Source organism: Hyperolius riggenbachi, chromosome 8 (assembly GCF_040937935.1).
Source record: "Hyperolius riggenbachi isolate aHypRig1 chromosome 8, aHypRig1.pri, whole genome shotgun sequence".
NCBI classification, from domain to species: domain Eukaryota; kingdom Metazoa; phylum Chordata; class Amphibia; order Anura; family Hyperoliidae; genus Hyperolius; species Hyperolius riggenbachi.
In genome coordinates this window covers 120815804-120842447 of record NC_090653.1, presented here as the reverse complement: position 1 = coordinate 120842447, position 26644 = coordinate 120815804, and the positions used below count along the sequence as shown (strand labels likewise).

The following is a 26644-nucleotide window of genomic DNA, read 5'->3' as shown; positions in this document are numbered from 1 at the left end:
GGGAGGTAAATAACCTACTAGTACGTTTTGGGGTGTGGGAAGGAAGCAGACCATTCAAAAGAAACTTATATACCCAGAGCCGGATCATCAACCAGGCACCTCAAACACCAGCTTGGGGCCCCATCCTGGCAGCAGGTAAAGTCTTAACTTTATTGAAACTATAACATTTCAGTACAGTTCCTCCCCCCCACTCCACAAACTCACACAATGACCATTGCCAAGTAGCAGCAGGCAGGTGAGGGGGGACTATTTTCTCACCAGTCTGCTGCTGGCGGAAGAACACCCCTGGCTGGCCCGACAATTAATCTTTAGTTCCGGCCAGGGAGGAAGAGCTGCCGGAGGTGGCGCTGCTGAGCAGAGACGAGTCCCACGTGATGTGAGGAAGACGGAGAAGACAGGAATGCTGCTGCTGCTCAGATTTCAGTATGTATAAGGGGATGGGGGAGGTCTGCTGCTACTGCCATAGTAGAGGTTTTGGTGAAATAAAGCCCCCACCATAGCCGCGGTAAGCCCCGCCCTCAACCCGTGGAAGCCCCGCCCACAACCCAGTGAAGCTCCGCCCCAGGACACTTTCCAACTCCCTCCATGAGCCCCCCCGCAATCTACACTGACCTCTCCCTCACCGCCCTGCAACCCACACTGACCTCTCCCTCACCCCCCTGCAACCCACACTGACCTCTCCCTCACCCCCCCTGCATCCCACACTGACCTCTCCCTCACCCCCCCTGCAGCCCACACTGACCTCTCCCTCACCCCCCCTGCAGCCCACACTGACCTCTCCCTCACCCCCCTGCAACCCACACTGAACTCTCCCCCCCCTGCATCGAACACTGACCTCTCCCTCACCCCCCCTGCAGCCCACACTGACCTCTCCCTCACCCCCCTGCAACCCACACTGACCTCTCCCTCACCCCCCTGTAACCCACACTGACCTCTCCCCCCCTGCATCCCACACTGACTTCTCCCTCACCCCCCTGCAACCCACACTGACCTCTCCCTCATCCCCCTGCAACCCACACTGACCTCTCCCTCACCCCCCCCTGCAACCCACACTGACCTCTCCCTCACCCCCCTGCAACCCACACTGACCTCTCCACCCCTGCATTCCACGCTGACCTCTCCCTTACCCCCCTGCAACCCACACTGACCTCTCCCCTCCTGCATCCCACATTGACCTCTTCCTCCCCCCCGCAACCCGCAATGACCTCTCCCTCCCCAGCAGCGCCCACACTGACCTCTCCCTCCCCAGCAGCACCCACACTGACCTCACACGCCCCACTCCCCTTATGTGTCCCAAAGGTACCCTCAGTTCTTTTATGACATTATGTGGGCGGAGGGAGCAGATGGGGTTAAGAATGGAGGGGGCCCAAATATGCTACATTGCTTGGGGCCCCACTTGGCCTTAATCCGGCTCTGTATATACCGCTAAGCACCAAAATGACAAGAAAGATGTAACACACAGTTTTACAAAACAATAGGCAACTAGGAAGATCATGTCAACACTTCCAGCAATGTAAAAATAACTGATAAGATAAAGTAAGTTAGACAACATACCTACTAAGTTTCGTGGGACTTGAATGACATCTTCTGCAAATTCAAGGTAGGTTCTGGCTTTCTTTACTGCATCTTGGTCCTAAACCAAAACATAATTAGTCTTTAAGATAGAAAGTGTCAAAATACTCTTAAAGTGCGTATACACGCACTACCGCCGGCAACGACTGGTCCGCCGGACCTTCCCGCTGGGCGGACGTTCAGGCGACAGTAGCACGGGTGTACGTGCTGTCGACGAATTGATAAGGCTGTTTCTGAACGTTCAGAAACAGCCTTATCAGTCTGCCTGACAGACTGTACACACGCACTACTGTCGCTGGAACACCCGCCCAGCGGGAGGGTCCAGCGGACCTTTACTCCTATGTACGTGTGCCTGAAAGTGAACATACAACCATCCAGATAACATTGTCATACAGAAATAAGTAATAAAAGTACAGTGATGGGAAAAACTATTTGCCCCCCTTCCTGATTTCTTATTCTTTTTCATGTTTGTCACACTTAAATGTTTCTGCTCATCAAAAACCATTAACTATTAGTCAAAGATAACATAATTGAACACAAAATGCAGTTTTAAATGATGGTTTTTATTACTTAGTGAGAAAAAAAACCTCCAAATCTACATGGCCCTGTGTGAAAAAGTGATTGCCCCCCTTGTTTAAAGCCATTTCTAAAGCTTTGGGACTCCAGCGAACCACAGTGAGAGCCATTATCCACAAATGGCAAAAACATGGAACAGCGATGAACCTTCCCAGGAGAGGCTGGCCGACCAAAATTACCCCAAGAGCGCAGAGAAAACTCATCCGAGAGGCCACAAAAGACCCCAGGACAACATCTAAAGAACTGCAGGCCTCAATTAAGGTCAGTGTTCACGACTCCACCATAAGAAAGAGACTGGGCAAAAACGGCCTGCATGGCAGATATCCAAGGCACAAACCACTTTTAAGCAAAAAGAACATTAAGGCTCTTCTCAATTTTGCTAAAAAAACATCTCAATGATTGCCAAGACTTTTGGGAAAATACCTTGTGGACCGATGAGACAAAAGTTGAACTTTTTGGAAGGTGCGTGTCCCGTTACATCTGGTGTAGAAGTAACACAGCATTTCAGCAAAAGAACATCATACCAACAGTAAAATATGGTGGTGGTAGTGTGATGGTCTAGGGTTATTTTGCTGCTTCAGGACCTGGAAGGCTTGCTGTGATAGATGGAACCATGAATTCTACTGTCTACCAAAAAATCCTGGAGGAGAATGTCCGGCCATCTGTTCGTCAACTCAAGCTGAAGCGATCTTGGGTGCTGCAGCAGGACAATGACCCAAAACACACCAGCAAATCCACCTCTAAATGGCTGAAGAAAAACAAAATTAAGACTTTGGAGTGGCCTAGTCAAAGTCCTGACCTGAATCCTATTGAGATGTTGTGGCGTGACCTTAAAAAGGCGGTTCATGCTAGAAAACCCTTAATTAAAGCTGAATTACAACAATTCTGCAAAGATCTGTGGGCCAAAATTCCTCCAGAGCGCTGTAAAAGACTCGTTTCAAGTTATCGCAAACGCTTGATTGCAGTTATTGCTGCTAAGGGTGGCCCAACCAGTTATTAGGTTCAGGGGGCAATTTATTTTTCACACAGGGCCATGTAGGTTTTGAGTTTTTTTTCTCACTAAATAATAAAAACCATCATTTAAAACTGCATTTTGTGTTCAATTATGTTATCTTTGACTAATAGTTAACGGTTTTTGATGAGCAGAAACATTTAAGTGTGACAAACATGCAAAAGAATAAGAAATCAGGAAGGGGAGCAAATAGTTTTTCACATCACTGTATAATGACATCTAAAATGCTATCGATTGAGATTTCACTGTTGATTACATAATTAGAAAGAAAAAAAGTGTGAGCCAGCTGCATCGCTTATATTACTGGATTGCTAAGTTCAGTACTTGCATATTTTTCATTATGTACATAAATACTGTATGCTGAACACATTTTTGTTTAACTGGTTAAGTGGTTTAATGAAGGTTTATAATCAATACAGTTCCACTTTACAGTGTTCGTATTCTCATAATTAAGCTTGGTCCGATAAAAATAACTACAGTATACCATTTTAAGTACATAGTTATAGTTATTTTGGTTGAAAAAAGACATACGTCCATCGAGTTCAACCAGAGAACAAAGTACAAAACTAAAAATAATACAGCATGTTTCCGGAACGGCACTTGAATAGGAAGTGTAGACAGCCAGTTTACAACTGCAGAAGCAATAATATTAACTTCAGAGATCCGTTTTTCAATTAATGGTCAGCACACAGTTAAAGGGTGCCTGAACTGATGTATGACATAATGATATAAACGTGTATGTACAGTTCCAAGCCTACATAGGAACTAGGCTGTGTTCCTTTTTCTTTTCACTCACTCTAAGGGTAGGTGGACACATAACATAACGTGAAAGGTCACGTTTTGTGTCATGTGCGTTTTTGCTGCGTTTGCAGTTTTTAACTGCAGATGTGTTTTGCATGCGTTCAATGCGTTTTGCATATACAAAACGCATATGCGTTTTGTATGAGTTTTTCATGCGATTTTCAATTGCGTTTTATGCAAACTACTAGGAAGACAACAGGAAGAGGAAATACATCACAAAACAATAAAAAAAAAAAACCCATATAAAAACGCATGAAAAACGGATACCATTGCTTTTGCATTGACTTTCATTATGTGCGCTTTTGCATATTATGCAACAAAACCAGCGGTTTTAAAAGATGCACGCATACAAAACGCATATTCTTTTCCTGCGGCCCATAAACTTCCATTAGTGGCAAAAACGCCGCATTTTCTGCAACTCTAGTGTTTCTGTTAAGTGTGCACCTAGCCCAAGGGATAAAATTGCAGGGCTCTGAATTACAGTTTCTCTCTGGACTGTAGTGGCAGAGTTTGTTCTTTGCTTAGTATAAGCACCTAGATGAGCTGAAGTCAAACACTTTTAGGCCTCTTGCACACTGCATGCATTTCAGATTCCGATTCCGGTTTTTAATCTGTTTTTACATCCGATTCCGATTCAGATTTTTAATCTTAACTGCATGCTGCGTTTTTTGATCCGTTTTTCTGTTGAATGTATTCAAGGAAAATCGGAAACGGAATCGGAATCGGAAAACGGATTTGCAGTGTGCAGGGAGCCTTAAAGTACTGGCCAAGAGCCTCTTCAGCAGGGAACACACTTACAGGGGTATTTTAACTGTAATTTTCGGGTCTCCTCTGCATTGTGTTCGCTTTTGCAATTGTGGTTTCTGTGAACATTTTTCATATTCGTTCCCCAATTTTTCATTTGTGGCAGGATACATTGTAATTGCGAAAAACTTGTGACATGGGAAAAAGAAAACCACTGCACGATTTAAAAACGCACAAAAAAAACTCAAATGCCAGCCAGCCGTCTGCTTGGGCAGCTCCAAGCAAGATTCAACCTTGCCTGATTTCGGAGGCCCGGTCAAAGCCAGACCGCATCTCACATAAACAGCTCAGGAAGAAGATAAGGTAGGCCCCCAGCTCTCCCCAGTGCATCTCTCTGCCTGACAGCAAAGACTCTAGTTATGCCTTGCGATTGTTGTTCTTTGCATTCTTGTATCACCTTTCCTTACATTTTTTCATATTTGATTCTGATGAATATTTTAAAACCTCACAAAGGTGCATCATACTCATTGTTTATAATTTACTTTGAACATGTAAAAAAAAAATTACATTGAAAAAACAAACAATATACATCATAACAAAGTGATTAAACACAAAGCCTTCTTGCCCATGCAGCACATGCTATGCATGAAATCAATATTTTTCAATATGAAAGATGTAACCCTCACCTCTCCATAAATATGAAATGTGCACGTGTCTTCATCCAGATCGATGGCAGTCACTCCGGGAACCTTCCTAGCTTGTTGTATATTCGCCCCATGAGTTCCGATAGCTAAGCCCATTAGGTCCTCTCGAACAACAAACTGCTCATGAAACCTGGATGCTAGCTGCCTGGAGCTCTGCAAAAGCAAACATCTTCTAAATATTACACACAACTCTAAGAAAGTAACATAGAAAAAAAAAATCAGTCCTTTATCAGTGGATTACTGTGTCCTTATCTGTTAATATAGCCCTGTCCTCATCTCTTAATATAGCTCTATTGTATAAAAAGATTATAGCTGGCCATACAGTCAATTATAACCTGATATAATAAGCCAATCGACCCCTGTCCGACTGAAATTCAAATCAACAGTAATTGATTCCATCCCTGCAACGCAAACACAGTTTTGATAGATTTCAGGTCTATTCAGCATTGATTGTATTGCTTGAAGCAGAGCAACACTAGAGGCTATCAATACTCCACTGCTCCTTCCCCACCCACCCTTGCGTTATTTTTCAACAGGTCTGACCAGCCTTTAAATAGATAAATTGCACAAAAATAATCAAAAGTTAATGAATTGGATATGTTTGTAATATATGAATAGCAGATTAAATAACAAAAATTGAATTAGAAAATTATCAGAAGAATCAAAGGGTGTATGGCAGCTTGACTGCTACAGCAGTATTTGTTGCTGTCACAAACAGTGCTCTGGTTGGGCCAGCTCCAGCAGGTACCATATTAACTGTATTATTGTTCCCTCTAGAGTTGGGTACGATCTCAATAAAATTTTGTGTTGCAACAGTTGGTATGCTGGGGACCCAGATATTATTATACATTTCCTTCCAGGCAATATGTATATTAACCACTTGAGGACCGTGGGCTTTACCCCCCTTAAGGACCGGCCACTTTTTTTCAATTCAGACCACTGCAGCTTTCACGGTTTATTGCTCGCTCATACAACCTACCACCTAAATGTATTTTGGCTCCTTTTCTTGTCACTAATAAAGCTTTCTTTTGGTGCTATTTGATTGCTCCTGCGATTTTTACTTTTATTATATTCATCAAAAAAGACATGAATTTTGGCAAAAAAACGATTTTTTTAACTTTCTGTGCTGACATTTTTCAAATAAAGTAAAATTTCTGTATACATGCAGCGCGAAAAAAGTGGACAAACATGTTTTTGATAAAAATAACCCATTCAGTGTATATTTATTGGTTTGGGTAAAAGTTATAGCGTTTACAAACTATGGTGCAAAGTTAAAATGACACTTTGTGAAAAAAACCAATAAAAATCAATTTCTGCTAACTTGTGACAAAAAATAAAATCTTCTATGAACTCACCGTACTACTAACAGAATACCTTGGGGTGTCTTCTTTCTAAAATGGGGTCATTTGTGGGGTTCCTATACTGTCCTGGCATTTTAGGGGCCCTAAACCGTGAGGAGTAGTCTTGAAACAAAATTTCTCAAAATGACCTGTGAAATCCTAAAGGTACTCATTGGACTTTGGGCCCCTTAGCGCAGTTAGGGTGCAAAAAAAGTGCCACACATGTGGTATCGCCGTACTCGGGAGAAGTAGTACAATGTGTTTTGGGGTGTATTTTTACACATACCCATGCTGGGTGGGAGAAATAACTCTGTAAATGGACAATTGTGTGTAAAAAAGATCAAAAGATTGTCATTTACAGAGGTATTTCTCCCACCCAGCATGGGTATGTGTAAAAATACACCCCAAAACACATTATACTACTTCTCCCGAGTACGGCGATACCACACGATTGGCACTTTTTTGCAGCCTAACTGCGCTAAGGGGCCCAAAGTCCAATGAGTACCTTTAGGATTTCACAGGTCATTTTTGTTTCAAGACTACTCCTCACGGTTTAGGGCCCCTAAAATGCCAGGGCAGTATAGGAACCCCACTAATGACCCCATTTTAGAAAGAAGACACCCCAAGGTATTCCGTTAGGAGTATGGTGAGTTCATAGAAGTTTTTATTTTTTTGTCACAAGTTAGCGGAAATTGATTTTAATTGTTTTTTTATCACAAAGCGTCATTTTCCGCTAACTTGTGACAAAAAATAAAATCTTCTATGAACTCACCATACTCCTAACGGAATACGTTTGGGTGTCTTCTTTCTAGAATGGAGTCATTTGTGGGGTTCCTATACTGCCCTGGCATTTTAGGGGCCTTAAACCGTGAGGAGTAGTCTTCTTGAAACCAAATGTCGCAAAATGACCTGTGAAATCCTAAAGGTACTCATAGGACTTTGGGCCCCTTAGCATACTTAGGGTGTAAAAAAGTGCCACATATGTGGTACCGCCGTACTCAGGAGAAGTAGTATAATGTGTTTTGGGGTGTATTTTTACACATACCCATGCTGGGTGGGAGAAATATCTCTGTAAATGACAATTGTTTGATTTTTTTTACACACAATTGTCCATTTACAGAGAGATTTCTCCCACCCAGCATGGGTATGTGTAAAAATACACCCCAAAACACATTATACTACTTCTCCAGAGTACGGCGATACCACGTGTGACACTTTTTTGCAGCCTAGGTGCGCTAAGGGGCCCAACGTCCTAATCACAGGTCATTTTGAGGCATTTGTTTTCTAGACTACTCCTCACGGTTTAGGGCCCCTAAAATGTCAGGACAGTATAGGAACCCCACAAATGACCCCATTTTAGAAAGAAGACACCCCAAGGTATTCTGTTAGTAGTACGGTGAGTTCATAGAAGATTTTATTTTTTGTCACAAGTTAGTGAAAAATGACACTGTGAAAAAAAAAAAAATCAATTTCCGCTAACTTTTGACAAAAAATAAAATCTTCTATGAACTCGTCATACACCTAACAGAATACATTGGGGTGTCTTTTTTCTAAAATGGGGTCAGTTTGTGGGGTTCCTATACCGCCCTGGCATTTTACGGGCCCAAAATCGTGAGTAGTCTGGAAACCAAATGTCTAAAAATGACTGTTCAGGGGTATAAGCATCTGCAAATTTTGATGACAGGTGGTCTACGAGGGGGCGAATTTTGTGGAACCGGTCATATGCAGGGTGGCCTTTTAGATGACAGGTTGTATTGGGCCTGATCTGATGGATAGGAGTGCTAGGGGGGTGACAGGAGGTGATTGATGGGTGTCTCAGGGGGTGGTTAGAGGGGAAAATAGATGCAATCAATGCACTGGGGAGGTGATCGGAAGGGGGTCTGAGGGGGATCTGAGGGTTTGGCCGAGTGATCAGCAGCCCACATGGGGCAAATTAGGGCCTGATCTGATGGGTAGGTGTGCTAGGGGGTGACAGGAGGTGATTGATGGGTGTCTCAAGGTGCGATTAGAGGGGGGAATAGATGCAAGCAATGCACTGGCGAGATGATCAGGGCTGGGGCCTGAGGGCATTCTGAGGGTGTGGGCGGGAGATTGATTGCCCTAGGGGCAGATAGGGGTCTAATCTGATAGGTAGCAGTGACAGGGGGTGATTGATGGGTAATTAGTGGGTGTTTAGGGTAGAGAACAGATATAAACACTGCACTTGGGAGGTGATCTGACGTCGGATCTGCGGGCGAACTATTGGTGTGGGTGGGTGATCAGATTGCCCGCAAGGGGCAGGTTAGGGGCTGATTGATGAGTGGCAGTGACAGGGGGTGATTGATGGGTGGCAGTGCCAGGGGGTGATTGATGGGTGGCAGTGACAGGGGGTTATTGATGGGTGATTGACAGGTGATCAGTGGCTTATTACAGGGAAGAACAGATGTAACGAATGCACTGGCGAATTGATAAGGGTGGGTCTGAGGGCAATCTGAGCGTGTAGGCGGGTGATTGGGTGCCCGCAAGGGGCAGATTAGGGTCTGATCTGATGGGTAACAGTGACAGGTGGTGATAGGGGATGATTGATGGGTAATTAGTGGGTGTTTAGGGTAGATAACAGATGTAAACACTGCACTTGGGAGTTGATCTGATGTCGGATCTGCGGGCGATCTATTGGTGTGGGTGGGTGATCAGATTGCCCGCAAGGGGCAGGTTAGGGGCTGATTGATGGGTGGCAGTGACAGGGGGTGATTGATGGGTGATTGACAGGTGATCAGGGGGATAGATGCATACAGTACACAGGGGGGTGGGGGGGGGGGGGGGAGTCTGGGGAGAATCTGAGGGGTGTGGTGGTGATCAGGAGGGGGCAGGGGGGGGGGATAAAAAAAAATAGCGTTTACAGATAGTGATTGATGGGTGATTAGGGGGTTGATTAGGTGCAAACAGGGGTCTGGGGGTGGGCAGGGGAGGGGTCTGAGGGGTGCTGTGGGCGATCTGGGGCGGGGGGGGGGGGGTGAAATCAGTGTGCTTGGGTGCGACATAGGGTGGCTGCAGCCTGCCCTGGTGGTCCCTCGGACATTGGGACCACCAGGGCAGGAGGCAGCCTGTATAATACACTTTGTAAACATTACAAAGTGTATTATACACTTTGTATGCGGCGATCGCAGGGTTAACATCCCGCCGGCGCTTCCGTATGGCCGGCGGGATGTTGCGGCGTGTGAGCGGTGACAGGCGCCGGATCGCGTCACGGATGACGCGATCGCTCCGCCTATGCCCTTACAAGGACCGCCGCCTCTGTGGGTGAGCTGGTCCTTGCGGGCTCCACTTCCCGGCCGCCTCTGTGCGTTAGGCGGTCGGGAAGTGGTTAAGCTGCCCCAGATATTTGCCCCATTTGAAACAGGCCTTTAATGTAGAGGATTCTGTATTTCTGAGAAAAGCATACAACCAAGAAAGTAGACTACAGGGCTTGGTTTTCATGAATATATATTTTTCTAGTTCTGTAAGGTTAGATCTAATTGTTCTTTACCTTTCTCTTAACTGCCTGATAAAGCTTAAAAGGGCACTACAGCGAAATTTAGGCTACTGGAATTACCCTAGTAGCATGTTTCTAATAGAGCAACACATATTAGGTAGTGTTTTTGTTTACAACGTGTTAGCTGGATAAGATAATTTAAAGCACACACAGATCCTGGCATAAGTAACAGTGAAGCAGGGAACAGATGTTCTCCTTGGTTTAGCTAGGTTGATAGCTGACATATCACCTCTCCTCTCTGTGCTGTGAGCTCAAAGTCCCTTTTTATAATGCAAGCACAAAAGCAAATATTGTTAAGTGCTCTAGAACGTGTTAGCTAAATAAATAGGCTGCTAATTTAAGACATTCCACAGCACAGTACTTGCTGCTGACTGAGTCTGCATTAGAGAACAGGGTTTGAGCTCACAGCACAAAGAAGAAAGATATCAGTGGTTATCAGCCTAACTGAAGTCGCTTCCATGCTTTTTGGTTACCCGAAGCCAGGATCTATATGTGTGCTAAATTATCCTATCCAGCCAACCTTTGTAACCAAAAACACTATCTAATATGCGTTGCTCATCCTATTACAAACATGTTACTAGGGTAATCCCAGTAGCCTAAAGTTCACTGCAGGGCCCCTTTAAATCACATTTTGTTTGACCTAGCATTGTTGCCCCAAATCTACTGCTTAGATAATGTCTATCATCCAACAACGTTTCAAGACACAAATACAATCTTTCTTGACTTTTGGACAACCCTATGTAAAGACATAATGTAAATGGTGTTCCACATACTTCAAGTTGCTTGCTGGCTTCTTCATTTCTCAACATCAGCGATAATTTGGTCCGAAGACTTCGGAAATGCATGTCACTTAGCATGTTTGCCCTTTTTATTGTAACTTCATTTACAGACTGGAAGATGAAAGAAGATGAAAATGAGTATGATACTACCAATGCAGTAATGATATACAAAATCCATATCCAAATTATTTTGTCAAATTGCAATAAATTACACAGGCGACTACCATGATATCATTCTAGACCTGAAGCCCCCCTGTGCGCGCGCACCAGCGTCTGAGCACTCGGGCTGACACGGACGCCACCCATGGATGCAGATTTTTAAACATTCTTCTGTAGAGGGAAGACTCTGGATTCCATAGAGCCTTCCCGCTCCTCCCTGTGTCTCGTCATTCCTGCACTGTCCCTGGTGGAAGCTACCTGTTCTTCTAGGTCTTCGCCACTGCACGTGCAGCTCTAAGAGGTACTTACATCACGGAGTACTTCCCAAGAAGAGAGCATCTGTACAGTGTGAGTGCAACCCCAGACTAGTGCGTGGACAGTACAGATGCGCTCATCTTTGGAAGCACTCGGGAACGCTGCACAAGCAGTGCCACTCAGTTTACATCAGCTGATGCCACAGCTATACTAGTATTAATAAATACCTAATTAACTGAAGTGAAGGCAATCTTTAAGGGATGCAAAAAGTGTGTGCACATTTGGTAACCCCTACTACATAAATATTGCATTATTAATCTTCCTCCTAAAATGAAATAACAGAATATAGCCGTCTATAAACAGATTGGCACCATTCCATCATAAGGGATTTTGGCACTAAAAACAAAGTGATTTCCTGAGCGATGTCTGGCTCTGTATTCCCTGAATCAAAACAATAATAAAAAAAAAATGCAGGCACCGCGGATGTGGCAAATCACAATCACGGTAGTGGAGTCACGGCCATAGACTATTATTAACCTAGTGCTTTGTGAATCACCAGTGATTCCTCGAAAGCACAAATTGTGTCCGAAAAGGCTTCAGTGGACCCCAGGCCGAAAGGTTCCTCACAAACGTTCCCTGAAGCAAATTACTAACACCCAAACTGTAAAACTCAAAAGCAAAGGAGGAGAGTACATTATCAGTAAATAAATCATCTGTCAGACCTCTTATCAGCTATACGGAATGAATATGGCAATGCTTACTAGGATGACTAGCTGGCAGTTTTCAGAGTCGTACGTTACTGAAAAGGCTCCGACAGCTTTCTTGAAATCTTTATGGGCAGATTCTTTTGCACACCTGAAATTGCACACATTAATAAGAAGGTGGGGATATTCTAAACAAACAGAACAATACAACAGCAACAATATTCATAAAAAAACAAAAACAAAACACAAATGCAAGGCTGTATAGAGAAAAACAATGAAAAGCTGCACTTTGGGCTCAGCTAAAGTGAACCTGGAATAACTACACTCTAGCCAATTATTTAATTACCAGGTACCAAACAAAGTAAATTACATACTCTACTGATGCCACAAATATGGCTGTTTGTTTTAATGAGATTTTGGAGGAACATTTTTGTTATAATAGTCTGGGTACCAATGAAAACGTGGTGTGGGTTTCTATCGAGCGTGCGTATAAAAACGTCGCTGGCGAGTTGGGCGCAGGGTGAACCAAATGATGGCTTACCATGCTGCAGCTCAAATTCACAGCGGTGTTAAATACTATTGTAGCAACTTGAAGGGGGAGGAGTGATTCGTGGTCCAGTAACCTTGAATTGCCTGTGCGCGGGCCGCACACTAGAGCATTACTGCTATAATAGCACCCAACTCAGACTCGTGCACGGCGCCAAACCCACCTGCTTCTTTCTATAGGTACAGTTTAGCAGAGTTCAGAGCTGTGCTGTAAAGACGCAGTCATCATTTTCTTGCAATCATTCCTATTTCATTTTGTGAAACCAATCTTCATTGAAATGCATTCAGTAAAACAAGAACATTACTCTGAAACTGACAGAATTAGTGTGTCTACGGAGCACCATTTCTAGTCTATGGCCATTTCAAAACTATAGTTCAGATTAACTTTAAATGCATTCATAAAAAGGTGCATGTAAAATTATATTGCTTATCCCCGAATATAAGTCGACCCCAAAATGTGACCCTCTTAAGCTGGAGTATTTTATTGACTCAAGTATAAGTCCACCCAGCAATGGCTGTACTTGGGGACCAGGAGAGGTTAATGACTGCACTGCATAAAGTATTGCAGCCATTAACCCTTAATGGCCATTAAGTACAGCAACAACTTTCCTAGGTCGTTGAGCTAAAGAGGATAGGATTAGCGTGGCACTTCTCCTCTCTAATGGGGGATTTGTTGACTCCAGCCTCTCAGGCGGGCTTTATGTGGACCGGTGGTCAATAATATACTGACAGTCTTATTAGTATTCAAACACTGTATGCAGGACGTGTGCTCCGCTGTTGTAATATGAAGGAAGAGATTTGAACAATATAAAATGAAGAGCAGAGAGCGTGCATCATCCGTCCAGACTTGTGCATTTATTGCGGATAGGCAAAAACCAGTGCAGATACAATACGGTGCATAACATGATTCATCTGTGTTACATGTTTGATGTGTATATCATAGTTGGCAGACTTATCTGTATTCCCGTATATAGCCCGTCAGTGATGGAGGTGGGAGCATGGGAGTGAGATGGGCCTAGCGACGGCAGTTTCGCGTCCTCCTGGACGCTTGGTCACGCTGCGCTCCACTACTAGTGGAGCGCAGCGTGACCAAGCGTCCAGGAGGACGCGAAACGGCCGTCGCTAGGCCCATCTCACTCCCATGCTCCCACCTCCATCACTGACGGGCTATATACGGGAATACAGATAAGTCTGCCAACTATGATATACACATCAAACATGTAACACAGATGAATCATGTTATGCACCGTATTGTATCTGCACTGGTTTTTGCCTATCCGCAATAAATGCACAAGTCTGGACGGATGATGCACGCTCTCTGCTCTTCATTTTATATAACTTTCCTAGGTCCCCAAGTGCAGCAATACCCCCCCTCCAGTAAGCAATGTAGTCTAGCATGTTTCCCCATGCTCTTTCATGTTGATTGTCCTGGCCAGGACTTTCAGACCTGTTCTCTTGGCATTTCCTTTATCAAGAAAGTATCACTTACCACTGGGGAAATGAGTGCAAATGGTAATGTCACCGTCAGTACACACATTACTCAGTGTGCTTAGTGTTACAGCCATTGGTTAGTAATGGGTGTCTCTAAAATCTACTCATATTGAAAGTAATTTATACAAAGTATTGCTTTTCCAATAAAAAGGTGATGGTGGGAGGGAGGTTATAAAGTGTCCTCGCTGCTGTGGCTCACTCTGCAAAAGCACACCCACGGCTGTGACTTCATTCATTTATTTAGCGATTCAAACCTAAATGTAAAGTCATTATTGCAATGGATCCAGGTGGCCTGCTCCTCACCACTGATAATCTCAAGTCTGCTCATACTCCTGGATCAAACAAAATTGCATTGGTGCTTGTTCATGTCACAGGAGCCGTGTCTGGCTGAGATTTCCTGCTGTAGCCACTACATAGTGACTGAAAGACAACAGTTAGGTTGCCAGTCACTAACTAGGCATCACTAAAGCAGGGATTGTAGCTGACATGCCCAATTCATCTACCCTCCAAGACAAATACCTCATCACTACAGATATCATGTCACTGATTGAGCAGAACTCGGGGTTAGGAGGAGGGAGGGTAACGGCCCGGTTTCACTAGGATGCTGTGTACGTTGCCAACTGTGCTGATGCAAATCCGCATGGGAATTCGGATGCGATGTCTGAAAAAATGCAGCAGGCACTATTTTCATCTACAATGGAAACGTAGCCTGAGAAGTAAGCAGGTTGGAAGATGTTCATGCTGAGGAGTAGGACTGCCACAATTCATTACATCAATAACATTACTAAATAGTTTGCAATATCATTTTAAACAGTTTTTACATAATTCTTATAATTCAATTTTTTATTATATCCAAAAAACAAACCTAAACTAAGATTAGGTATTTCTATGTGCCCTTCTGGAAGATGGGAGATCTTTTAAAAGTAGCATAGTTTGTAAATGTCTGACTGTTGCCTTAAATCTATGGGTACCTTAAAGTGGGACTTCCATCTAACACTGAAGATGCACCAGTGCTGCACAGGTATACCTGAATAAAGAAATTATTAAAATGTATTTATTTTATTACTACTTTCTAAAAGAGTGATGTTAAATCCCCCAGGCAGCTCAAGCAGAACTGAAGGAGTTATAAGATCACAGGCAGGCACAGGTTCATGCCAGAGAAAGCCATTATTAAAGCAAACCTGTGACTTTTAGAAAAAAGTCAGATACTAAGGGATCATTCACACTGCACAACACATGCGCAAACGTGATTTTGTGCATGTGTTTTTTCGCTTAAGGAGTGCATCTTGCAGGGCGTTCTAGCACAGATGTTGATGGCTTAGACACAATAAAACCCGAAATGAAAACGTGTGCATCATGCACTGAAATGTTCTCCGCCGTGTCAAAGCAACACACGGGAACGCACACTGTACTGTGAACGGTCTATGGACTTTCATGTTACCATGCATATCAGATACTATGTGCAGTGTGTCATGAATAACAGTAACACCCATAGTGTGAATGAGCCCTTACCTCGGTAGCGGAAAGCCTCTGGATCTTCCGAGGCTTCACACGTCCTCCTCGGGATTTCCCCTGGATGCAGGACCATATGGACATCGTGAGCACACTCCCATCCATGAATGAGCGCAGCCGCACTGGGCAGGAGCCGCTCATACTTGGCAGAAAAAGCTGAGGCTCAATGGCTCCGTGCTACTGCACATGAGGTTTGCGCCTGCCCAGTTCGTCCATGCTCCCATCAACAAGTCCTTGTCCAGGAGCAACACTGGAACGACGAGGTGGATGAGGGAAGCCTCTAGATTATCTAGAGACTGCCCTCTACTAAGGTTTCTAACTTTCACATTTTCTTAAGTCTCAGGTACCCTTTAACTAATGCAAAAAAAATAGGCCTATCTTCTGAGAAGGATCCAACACTTGGCTCTCATTCGCTCAGTGCAGCTGGACTATAGAAGAGTAAACATGGGGGTAATCTATTCTTCAAGCTCAAGCTACACAAACTTTTTATTTTTCTACCAATGTACCTTTGTATATACAAAAGCAAACAAAACATACAAACGCTTTAAAACTTTTTCAAGCATACTTACATTTGCCGCAAGTCATCAGGTACGTCCAACTTTATTTTGTGGAAGGTGTTTTTTGTTGCTGGCTTGTTAGGATTTACAGACCTCAGTCGTTCTATGGTGACAATTTCATTGTATGTAGCATCACAAGCTGCATACTCGATTACGTAAAACTACAGAGAACAAACAAAACAAACAAAAAAAAAAAACATCCGCTAAAAAGCTCTGGAGTAAAAATGTCAGCCGAAAGTTGGTTGTCAAGACTAAATGGCAACAAGCCAAATTAAGGTTTGATGAGAAGATAAACAAATGAAAGAAATCTAGACACATTCCTACCTCACCCTTTATCATTCTAACTTTCGCAAGCCACCAGCAGCATGGCTCTTTTTCATTTGCCCTGGAATAAACCTAGAAAAGATTTTGAAAAGCATGAAAATTTGGTTACAATAGGTTCATGATATCGCAGTACAGCCAACATCGTGGATTTCGAGAAAAGACAAAATCTCTCCACCCATCCAACATGCCTTCCTAGAATTAAAAGAAACAATTGTCAGAGTTTAAGATGATCTCCATTCACAACGGAAGTAACCATATAATCCATTGCCTAAAATATTTTACTGTCCTATCAAGTCCATTCTTAGTTCTATTAGTACTAGTAGTGTAGAATACAGAATACAATCAATTTGTTACGAAGTCACAGTGCTTGAAACGTCAGACTGACAAGCTTTCACCTATGATGTCCAGCTATAGAAGGTTAGATGACCACCATCAGATGGTAGGCCTAATGCTATAAAGCGTGATTTTTTTTTGACTTGCCCAGTTTTCCTCAAATACCAACCAGATTCCAGAAATGGACTGTCCAGCTTCATTTTACATTACAGATCATCAACCCACCTCACCTCCAGAACTTTTCAAAAGTTTGCAAATACCTCAGTTTTAAAACTCGTACCACTCCTCTACTGTTTAAAACTGGTAGGCTCCCCAGATATTTTCTTGAAGCCTGCCATCTGGAAGCACGCCTCCCCAGTACAACTGGAATCCCCTCCTCTATTGACTCTGCAGCAAGAAAGGGGTTGAGTGACCCCTAACCACATCTTGATTGAGAGGGGTGGAGAGCAGTAGCTCAGTCTCTCCTCTGACCCCAAAAGGCAGTGCTCCTCCACTAGACCTCAGAGGAAAAGATGTAAAGATGGCAGGTGCGGTAACAGGATTGTGCTCCAAGTCTTACCAATACCAAGGTATTTGTATACTTTTAAATCTTTTATTGTTCGGTTACGCAAGAGCTAGGAGGGGAAGGAGAACTTCACTCTCAGCATATAACTACTGAGCATTAACCAACTATTTTACTACTCGCAAACCATTTGTGGGAGTACATCAAAAAAGGGCGCCCAGTAATCTCAATAGAATATCGGTAAATTTACCGATATTACACTACACTATTAAAGTGTAAAAACAACAGTAAAATAATGGTATGAAATACCAATATTTTACTAGATCTTAACCTAAGCCTATTTTCACACTGAGCCCTTCCACTGTGCGGGGTTTTAATTTACCTGACCTGAACGTGGGCAAAGTCTTTCTTGATTTAAAGTGACACTGAAAGGGAAAATAAACGTATAATGAATTGTATGTGTAGTACAGCTAAGAAATAGAGCGTTAGTTAGTTCTAATATTATTCCCAGTACAGGAAGTACTTTAGTAAGACCCTTCAGTTGTTATCTAAGAGCTTCTCTGAGCTACTCAACCCAGCTTGGGTGGCTGTTTTCTGGAGCACTTATCTAAATCTGTCTCTGACTGTTTTTTATGTAAAAGATTTTTACTGCAGGGAAGTTAAAAGGGTCGTTAGCTCTGCTTGCTTTATAGTTTAAAATACAGAGTAGTGGCCTGTAATTGCAAGTATGACAGACTGATGCAATGTTATGAAAAAAAAGAAGAAGCAATATATCTAAAACCAAAAATATGAGACTATTTTCTTTGCTCCTAATGGTCTATCAATCATCAGTACTACACATACAATTCATTATATCATAAGTTGTTTTTTTTTTGCCTCAGAGCCATTTTAAGTGTTATTGCAGGCACATCAGCTGGACAAGCCAACCAGGTGGGTTAGTTTTTCTCCTTTTAATGTAATGGTCAAATGAAAACTATCCTTCAAGATAACATGATTCAGTCAGTGTATGAACTATATGCATATTTGCTTCCTTCAAGATATCCTAGAGAAGTCTCTACAGTCAAACAGTGATCAGTACAGAGTTGAAAATAATAATAACTGTTCAATTATACAAAACTGGCTTAAGTCCTGGGACCCACAATGGCTTACACAGCGTCATGCGTTTTGAAAAATGTTCTCTCACTCACTTGAATGAGAATCATGGCAAAATTGTTCATGGCAATTTAATTTAAAAAAATCGCTGGGATTTTGCTGTAATTCTCACTCAAGTAAATGAGAGATGTTTTTCAAAACACAAACACTATGCAAAACTCTGCAAGTGGGACCCAGGCCTTAAAGTGGATCCAAGATGAACTTTTACTCATTGCATAATTGTGTTCCTTTCCTATTGTTTATAGGGCATTCCTCAAGTCAAATACTTTTTTGTTTTGATACTCTAATTCCCTATAAACTAAATAAGCCATGCCCAAAGGTTTTCAGAGAGCCTTGGCAGTAGCAAGGGCTCATGGGAGCTCAGTCTGGGCAGGACGGGGAGGTGTTACTAGCCATTGATTTCAGAGGCAGAGGGGAGGAGGAGGGGGGTAGGTTTTTTTCACAGGCTGAGTGCTCAAGATACAGATAAGCCTGCCTCTGTGTAATGTTTACAAACAACATGGCTGCTGTCATTGTATCACAGGAAGACATAATCATATTCTATTAAAGCTGTTTGCAGCTAGATTTGCTGTGTAAACCATCTAAACTTTAGATAAGATAGATAGACAAGTTACTTGTTATAGTTTTTCATCTCGGATCCGCTTTAAGCATCTTTAAATAAAAGCCAGGAAACAGAGGATGCGATGAAAACCTAAATTATTAGAAGTCACAGTAAACACAACCAACACTTTTCAGTGATTCCTGAGACTGAAGCAAGTATAATAACGTAAAGGGGAAGTGAGAAGAGGAGGATAAACACTTCCCTACTGATAAGTGACCAATCCATCAGATTTAGGGCTCATTCACACTTATGGCCCGTGCTGTCCATCATGACGCACCTCACATAGTGTCCGCAATGCAGGTAGCAGAGACATTCATGTTGTCATTCACACTACTGTGCGCGTTCTTGTGTGTTGAGTTATAATGCAACTGGGGACATCCTAGTTGCATGGCGCACACATTTTCATAAATTTTTCTTCATGTGTGAAAAAGGACCTACAAGGACGCCTGAAAAGTCAGGAGGAAAGCGCTTCCTCTGACATACAAAACAGTACTGATTTGTATAACATTTTTTGTGGACATCTCAATGGAACACAAAACATTTTTTATACAATTTTTAATGGAAGAGGTTTCTGATTTTGCCCTTTAACATCATACAGTCATTTCATTAGCTCCAGACCCCATGATTACTGTGAGCCAATCCCAGTAATCACAGGGCACACAATGGAAAAAAAAAAAAAAAAAGATGTCTCAGGTCCTTAAAGGGGCCAGACCCGTCAGATTCTGAAAGGGTTAAGAATAATTTTGAGCAATTTGAAGCAAACACGTGCAGCATGCAAAAAAAAAAGAAAAACAAAAAAAAACTATCTCTAAGCAGCAGGGGAAGGAGGCGGGCTGCGTGGCTGTACATTCACAGTGAAAGCTGCTTTCTAGTTAGGGAACACCCATTCTTTCTTTTCTGATTCGATCTAAAGTCAGTCTTCCTTGACATATTTTTCCAAGGGGAATGTCTCTAAAACAGCTGCTTAAACAATATGAAAGCTGTGAAAGTAATATGGCCTTTACTAACAATGACAAATCTAAGAGGGTGAACGATGGCTTTAATGTTGGAGTTAGGTGGAAGGGTCCACTGTAAGTTGGCATTAGTAAGAGCTAAAATGAAAGATAAGTAAAGCCTAAGGGCTCGTTTCCACTATAGTGAATCCGCATGCGGGTACTGCACGCGGATTCGCATAGGCAATGTAAGTGGATGGGGCCGTTTCCACTTGTGCGGCTGCGGGAGCGTTTTTTGGTGCGGCAGAAATCTGCACGGCAGAGCCGTCAGATTTCGCGTGCAGAAGGAATGTGCGCGAATCGCCGCTAATGTATCTAATAGGGAAATCGCATGCGGGGTGACCATGCGTTTTTTGCCGCGAAATCGCATGCGATTTCGCATAGATATTAATGTTAATTTACACAGGCAGTGACATGGTTAAATTCGCATATACCTTACCTATGCGGAATCGCATGCGAAATCGCGGCAAAAACGCATGCGGAATCGCACCCGCATGCGATTTCGTCCGCGGTGGAATGCAGGCGATTCAGCACCGCACTAGTGGAAACGAGCCCTTAGTGTTTATTTAAAGGGAATGGAATTCGAACCCCCTCTCCCCACTTTGTACACCAGAAAACCCTTTTATAAAATACAAAAATAAAAACAACAAAAATGAATCTTGATTTACTCAAAACAAAAACGTGTATTCTAAGTGAAGAATAAGTTGATATCCTGCCCCCCCCCCCCCAATAGCTGGTGTTATCCCCTTTGGCTGAAATATCTGCAGTGAGACACTTCTTGTAGCCATCTATCCGTCTCAAACATCGGTCTGAGGAAAGTTTGCTTCACTCTTCAATGGAGGAATTTTCTAGCTTTAAAAGGGATTTTTTATTTATACAGCCCCTTTCAAGTCACACCACAGCATCTCATGGAAAAAAAAGGTGCATGGCCAGGAACATGATACCTGGTTTTTAAAATCTGACCGAATAGAGATACTAGCAAAGGTTGTTTGGTTACAGTACTGTGGGGGACGGGCATCTCTGGGCGCTCAGACAGTAATTACCAAATTACTATGAAAAACAGCGTAATTCAGCCACCAGCAGTAGCTGGCAGCCAAATTATGTTTTTCTCCTGAGTCCATGGTGGCCTGGAGGGGAATAATAATTAATTCCACTGGACTTTTGCATCTTTCATCTTGGCCCTGCACCCAAATTAATGAGGGAAACTTTCCAATGAGAAAAGACAGCAATACAATATAGAATAATATGAAAAAGGATGAAATGTTTATCAAATTTTCATAGCTGTCTCTGATCTAAGCATGACCTTTACAGATCAGATTCTGAGCCTTGAAATTTGAGGCTGCTGCAGGGGTAGGGTGTTTAACTGACACTTGTTGCTGCTTATAGCCGATGCGCTCCACGTCATGGTCCAGGTCTCCAATACTTCCTTCTTCAACCCCAGAAGAAATTTTGGAGTGATGAGGAACGCCATTGAACACGACACGGAACGCATCAGCAATAAGCGGCGACAAGGGTGAGTTGACCCTCCTGCCACAAGTTTAAAAGCTTGGAATTCGAATTTCAGCGCTCATGCCCACTCTGTTCCAGCCGTGATGGTTTCTTCATACTTCTCATTACTGGGGTGGAGCACACAGTAAACCTCTTGTGGTGTGTAACAGCCACGAGAACCCTATAAAACTGGTACCCCACTGATGGCGCTTTGCGCTGAATCTCAAAGCGATGTCAGTTTCTGGAATTTGTTACTTCGATTCCCGGAGCGATTGCGATTTGGGCCAGCATTCCGTCAAAGCGATTGCTCAAGGTTCACTCCCAAAATGCTGCGTGCAGCGTTTTGCAACCGCTGTACTGCTAGTGGAACCACCCCTTTCGGGTTCCACTGTTGCAGCGCCTTGCCGATCGCTGGTGATCAACAAGACCTACAAAATCACTGTCACTGGGTCCCAGGCCTAGAGGATTGAAACAATTCACCACTCGGTCTACAAAGCCGATAGGCTACAGGTACACCTGAGCGGGTTAAGATAACAAGAAAACATCACCGTTGCTTGCAATTTCGGAACAAAGCAATGCTTCAAACATAATGTTAAAAAAAAAAAAAAAAAAAAAAGAAGTATGTTAATCTCAGTAATGCAACACTCCTCACAACCTACCATGATATCATCTTCTCCTTTCACCCTCAAAAACTAAAGAAAATACATGAAAAAGAGAACAGTTTAATATCTATTTCTGAGATCTGTATTAATGAAATAGAGGGATGGGAATGAGTTACCAACACTGGATTATCACAATGCATGTCAAATAAAAAAAAAAATTACCTCAACCTCGTCACTTTCATTTATATCTTTATTGTACCCTGGAGGGGGCGGGAACCTTACATCATGGAATGGTATCTGTCTCTCGGGCTGCCAGCTGAAAAACAAAACATAACCATTGTCCATTGTCGTTTACAACAATATTATTAACTTGGCCAAAATAAGTGACCTTTCAAACAGAAGGTCTCACACAACATGGATCAGTGGTGGAATATGCACCGTCCGTAAGAATCTAAAGTGCTTGCGTGCTGTACTGTGCCAACCTCAGATGTGGCTCCCAGGAGCACCTTAAGCGAATTATGAGAACCTATACTGTCTGCAACACTGAGAAGCGCACTATTCAAATTAACAAATATATACATGAATAATAGCTGGTAATTACCTACCCACATTTCCTCTTGCTGTATTAGGGCCCGTTTCTACTGGTATGGTTTCCACGCTGAATCCGCAGTTTCCCCGCAGGCAAATCACGCAGGGAAACTCTGCCATAGGGTACAATGGTGCCGCCAGCCAAATTGCTTGCGGTAGCGATTCGGCCGACATATCCATCTGTTTCGGTGCGGGAGGTTGCGAATCCCATAGCAGTGCCATACACGGCTGATGGGATTTGTCTGTGTATCTGCACACCAGGAAGTGACGCCGCGCGTCTTGCAGACACGTACGGCACCAGTGGAAACGGGCCCTTAACCTCAAAATCAGTGATAGCAGAAACAATGAAGTTTAGGCTTTGGTGTATACTTATTAGAATCATACAGGAGGCAGGGGTGCATCACCCTATTATACGTCACTGAACCACCTCAGAAAGGTGGGAGCAGCTGTACCATAATGTATTGTAACTTGTTTTAGAATTAAATTGTACAAGCGCTCAGCAGTGTACAAAACTACAAACTTTATTCAGTCAACATTGCATTCAAGTAAAGGAAACCATCTCCTGTAAAACCCACTGGTGATATACAGGGCAGGGGGCACAAACTATAACAAACTGAAAGCGGTCCTGTACACTCACATCAGCTACACTCAACCAACCACACTCACACTGCACCCTAGAGTCAGCAAGTGGTATAAGCTGTATATATATATATATATATATATATATATATATATATATATATATATATATATATATATATATATATGTATATGTATATGTATATATATATATATATATATATATATATATATATATATATATATATATATATTTATTTTTTTTGTGCAGAAAATGCATTAGATGTAAACTAGCCCATTGAGTAAAATAATCTGTTAAGCCCGGAACACACATCCAGTTTTGATGGGCAATTTTACCCTTTCCATGAAGTATTAGGCTCAACAGATTTTGAATACTATAAACAGAGTCAGTTCAATTCATGCAATCATATTGCTTTTTAATGCTCATTTCCTGAAATGCACTGCATCCAGTTCCCTCTCCCCAACAAATAAATAATAGTGACCCCCCCCAAAATAATCTTTGCTCACACTATTCCGCTTGTGTGGCGGTCAGGTGATCGTGGCTCAGTTTAGGGACCTACAGGAGTAGGAGGTGGTGGTTTGTGTGTGTGTGTGTGTGCGCGCACGCACTGGGTTTCATACATGAAAAATGGTATGTCTGTAAAAATTCTATGACCCCCCCCCCCCTAAAAAAAAAAAAACACCCTTTGCTCACACTATTCTGCTTGTGTCTTGGTCAGGTGATCGTGGCTCAGCTTAGGGACAGGAGGAGGAGGTGGTGGTTATCATGTGTGTGCGCGCACGGATGGGTTTCGCACATGAAAAATGGTAAGTCTGTATTAAAGTTTCTGCTATAGAAGGACTACAGAAAAATAGTTCAAATGTTTTCTATTAGGAGGTAATTTTTCATCTTCTGTTTAAGATCTTTGTCAGCACTCTGCAATTGAAAAAGTACTACAAAGTAGGTGAAAAAGTACTGTCAAAATTATTCTGAGTATTTCCTTGTTTGCTGGAGGCTTAAAAGGCATTTTACTAATAAGCTGTAAGAAAACAGGAGAAACTTAAGAGAAAAATGGAAATAAGTCGGGCCTATAGCATTGAGGAATGAGGTGCCCCAGAGCCTGGATAAGAACTTCTTGCAAGGCATTGCAGGAACCAATAGAGAGAATAGGGGCATGTCCTGACATTTGGTGTTGTTTCACTCAATAGTAGCAGAATAGCATTAATAGAACCGCACAACACCATTATGCGTGCCTTGCAAAAGCTCACATGTCCGCCAAAACCAGTTGGCATGCAGTCAGGGCAAAGATATGGATCCATAAAAAGACGGGAAGTGCTCATACCACTGAATGAATCTATGTCAAGTTAGGCGAGACCTCTCTTTTATATATTGCATAGCCCTGCACTTTATGTCTGTTACTAGCTAATGGATTGAAGATCTTTGAATGATAGTGAATACATCACATATTGATATTACTGACATTGCTGCCATGATACATGTTCAAGTATTAAAGCTGGAACAGCACATAATAAAGCCTGTGCATAAATCTTGTGGACATGTGATATGCATTAAAGTTGCCTACCCTTCACTATCATATTGATGATGCATTGAGAGACTTCAAGAGATATCAATATTCAAGATTGTGGATAAGAATGCTTTTGAGCAGGTCTAAGAAGTCATAGGATGTCTGCCTCTGGTGAGTGAACTTCAATTAACCATTTTTTAATTACAAATAATATTCCTATGTTTTATTAGATGTGAACCATGGTGGCACCAAAAAAGGAAACCACAGCTGCACAATTAAAGCTGAATTATGGCAAAAACCTTTTGTTTTAAGAAGGCAAAATTACATTTCTCTTTGCCTTTTGATAAAGGACTTTTTGTTCTCTTTTAGCCCTTTATACCTTCCAGGTGGTTTGGGGCCACCACGAGCTGTCTGGGTATTTTTTTTTTTTCTTTTTTTGTGATATTTTTGTGCGTTTAGGATCCTTGAACCTACACTCTTGGACAGATCAACAAGCTGGATAGGAAAAAGTCTTGTGTATTATTTAAACTGAGATGTGAAACCAATTGTTGAGTACAATTCAATATAGTGATTATGCTGCAAGTACATTTCTCTCTTGTTGGGTTTTGGAAGAACGTGCAAGAGCAGCTCCACCTAGAGTCCAAAAGAGGAAGGACAGAAAGCTTTGAATGTGAAATTGTTACAACATGCAAAAAAACTGGCCAAAATGGAAGGAGGTACAACAGACTTCTGCAGCTCGGGGGAAGAATCACAGAGGATGCAGGAAGGAAGGAAATGGAAGCGGGAAAAGATGCGGACTCTTGTAGGCTAGAGTTCACCGAGTGCAGCGGGTTCCTGGATTGGACAGACTAATTTGTCTACCTCAGACTGTAGTATTTTTGTGAGCATCAGAATACATAAATAACTGCAATACAAGGAGAAAAATTCACATTTTAAAAATATACATTTAGTGCTTTGCTATAATCAGTTTTTAAATAAATTATTTTAGAACAAATATGAACTATGTAATTTCATGTTGTTATTTACCCACTAAATATGTAGTCAATATTCTGAAGAACGGGATTTATATAATGAACTCTTCAAAACGAGCACATGAAAGCCTTGTCCTCGACAACTTCCCCCCAAAGATCTGTATAAAAAGCTGGTTTTATCTACTAGTATGCATTCCAATATCACCCTCCTTAGGGCCTGTTTCCACAACACGCAGTATGGATGCAGAAAAACTGACTCCAATTAATGCCTATGGGAAAATCTGCATCAGAAAAAATGCGTTTAGTGGAAACAGGCCCAAAGGCATTCATTGGAGTCAGTTTTTCTGCATCCAATCTGCGTGTAGTGGAAACAGGCCCTTACTGGATTAGTATACAGTATGTGCAAGTGGATATAATAAGTATTACTTCTGATGAATTCTCCATTGATCCAGCTGAGTCTGTGTTTGCCAATGTTTAAATGACACCCAAAGTGAGAGGAAGGGCTGGTGCACACTACAAGAGCTTTTTAACCCCCTTGGCGGTCTGATTCTTTCTGGATTTTAGGGTCTAAAAGAGGTGCAATTTTTGGTATGCTTTTAGACCCTAAAGTCTGGGGAAAAAAAAAAAAAAAAAAAATCAGGGCTGTGGAGTCGGTACAAAAATCATCCGACTCCTCGCCACTCCAAGCACCCAAAATTGCTCCGACTCCCCGGTCTAATACTT

The 26644-nt window shown here is 42.5% G+C and overlaps 1 protein-coding gene across 3 annotated transcripts in view; it reads right to left on the bottom strand.

Moving 5' to 3' along the window:
• The window catches only part of FMR1 (fragile X messenger ribonucleoprotein 1), an 89492-nt gene that overhangs the window by 22339 nt on the left and 40509 nt on the right, over positions 1-26644 (bottom strand). For 2 of the 3 annotated variants that reach the window (XM_068251014.1, XM_068251013.1), the window contains exons 3-9: positions 22480-22573; positions 16588-16659; positions 16276-16424; positions 12215-12308; positions 11034-11150; positions 5392-5562; positions 1555-1633 (exon numbers count right to left, since the gene is read on the bottom strand). In XM_068251014.1, coding sequence (XP_068107115.1) covers positions 1555-1633; positions 5392-5562; positions 11034-11150; positions 12215-12308; positions 16276-16424; positions 16588-16659; positions 22480-22573 — 776 coding nt within the window. Of the gene's footprint in view, positions 1-1554; positions 1634-5391; positions 5563-11033; positions 11151-12214; positions 12309-16275; positions 16425-16587; positions 16660-22314; positions 22348-22479; positions 22574-26644 lie in introns of all 3 variants that reach the window. The other variant, XM_068251012.1, reaches the window with a different exon arrangement.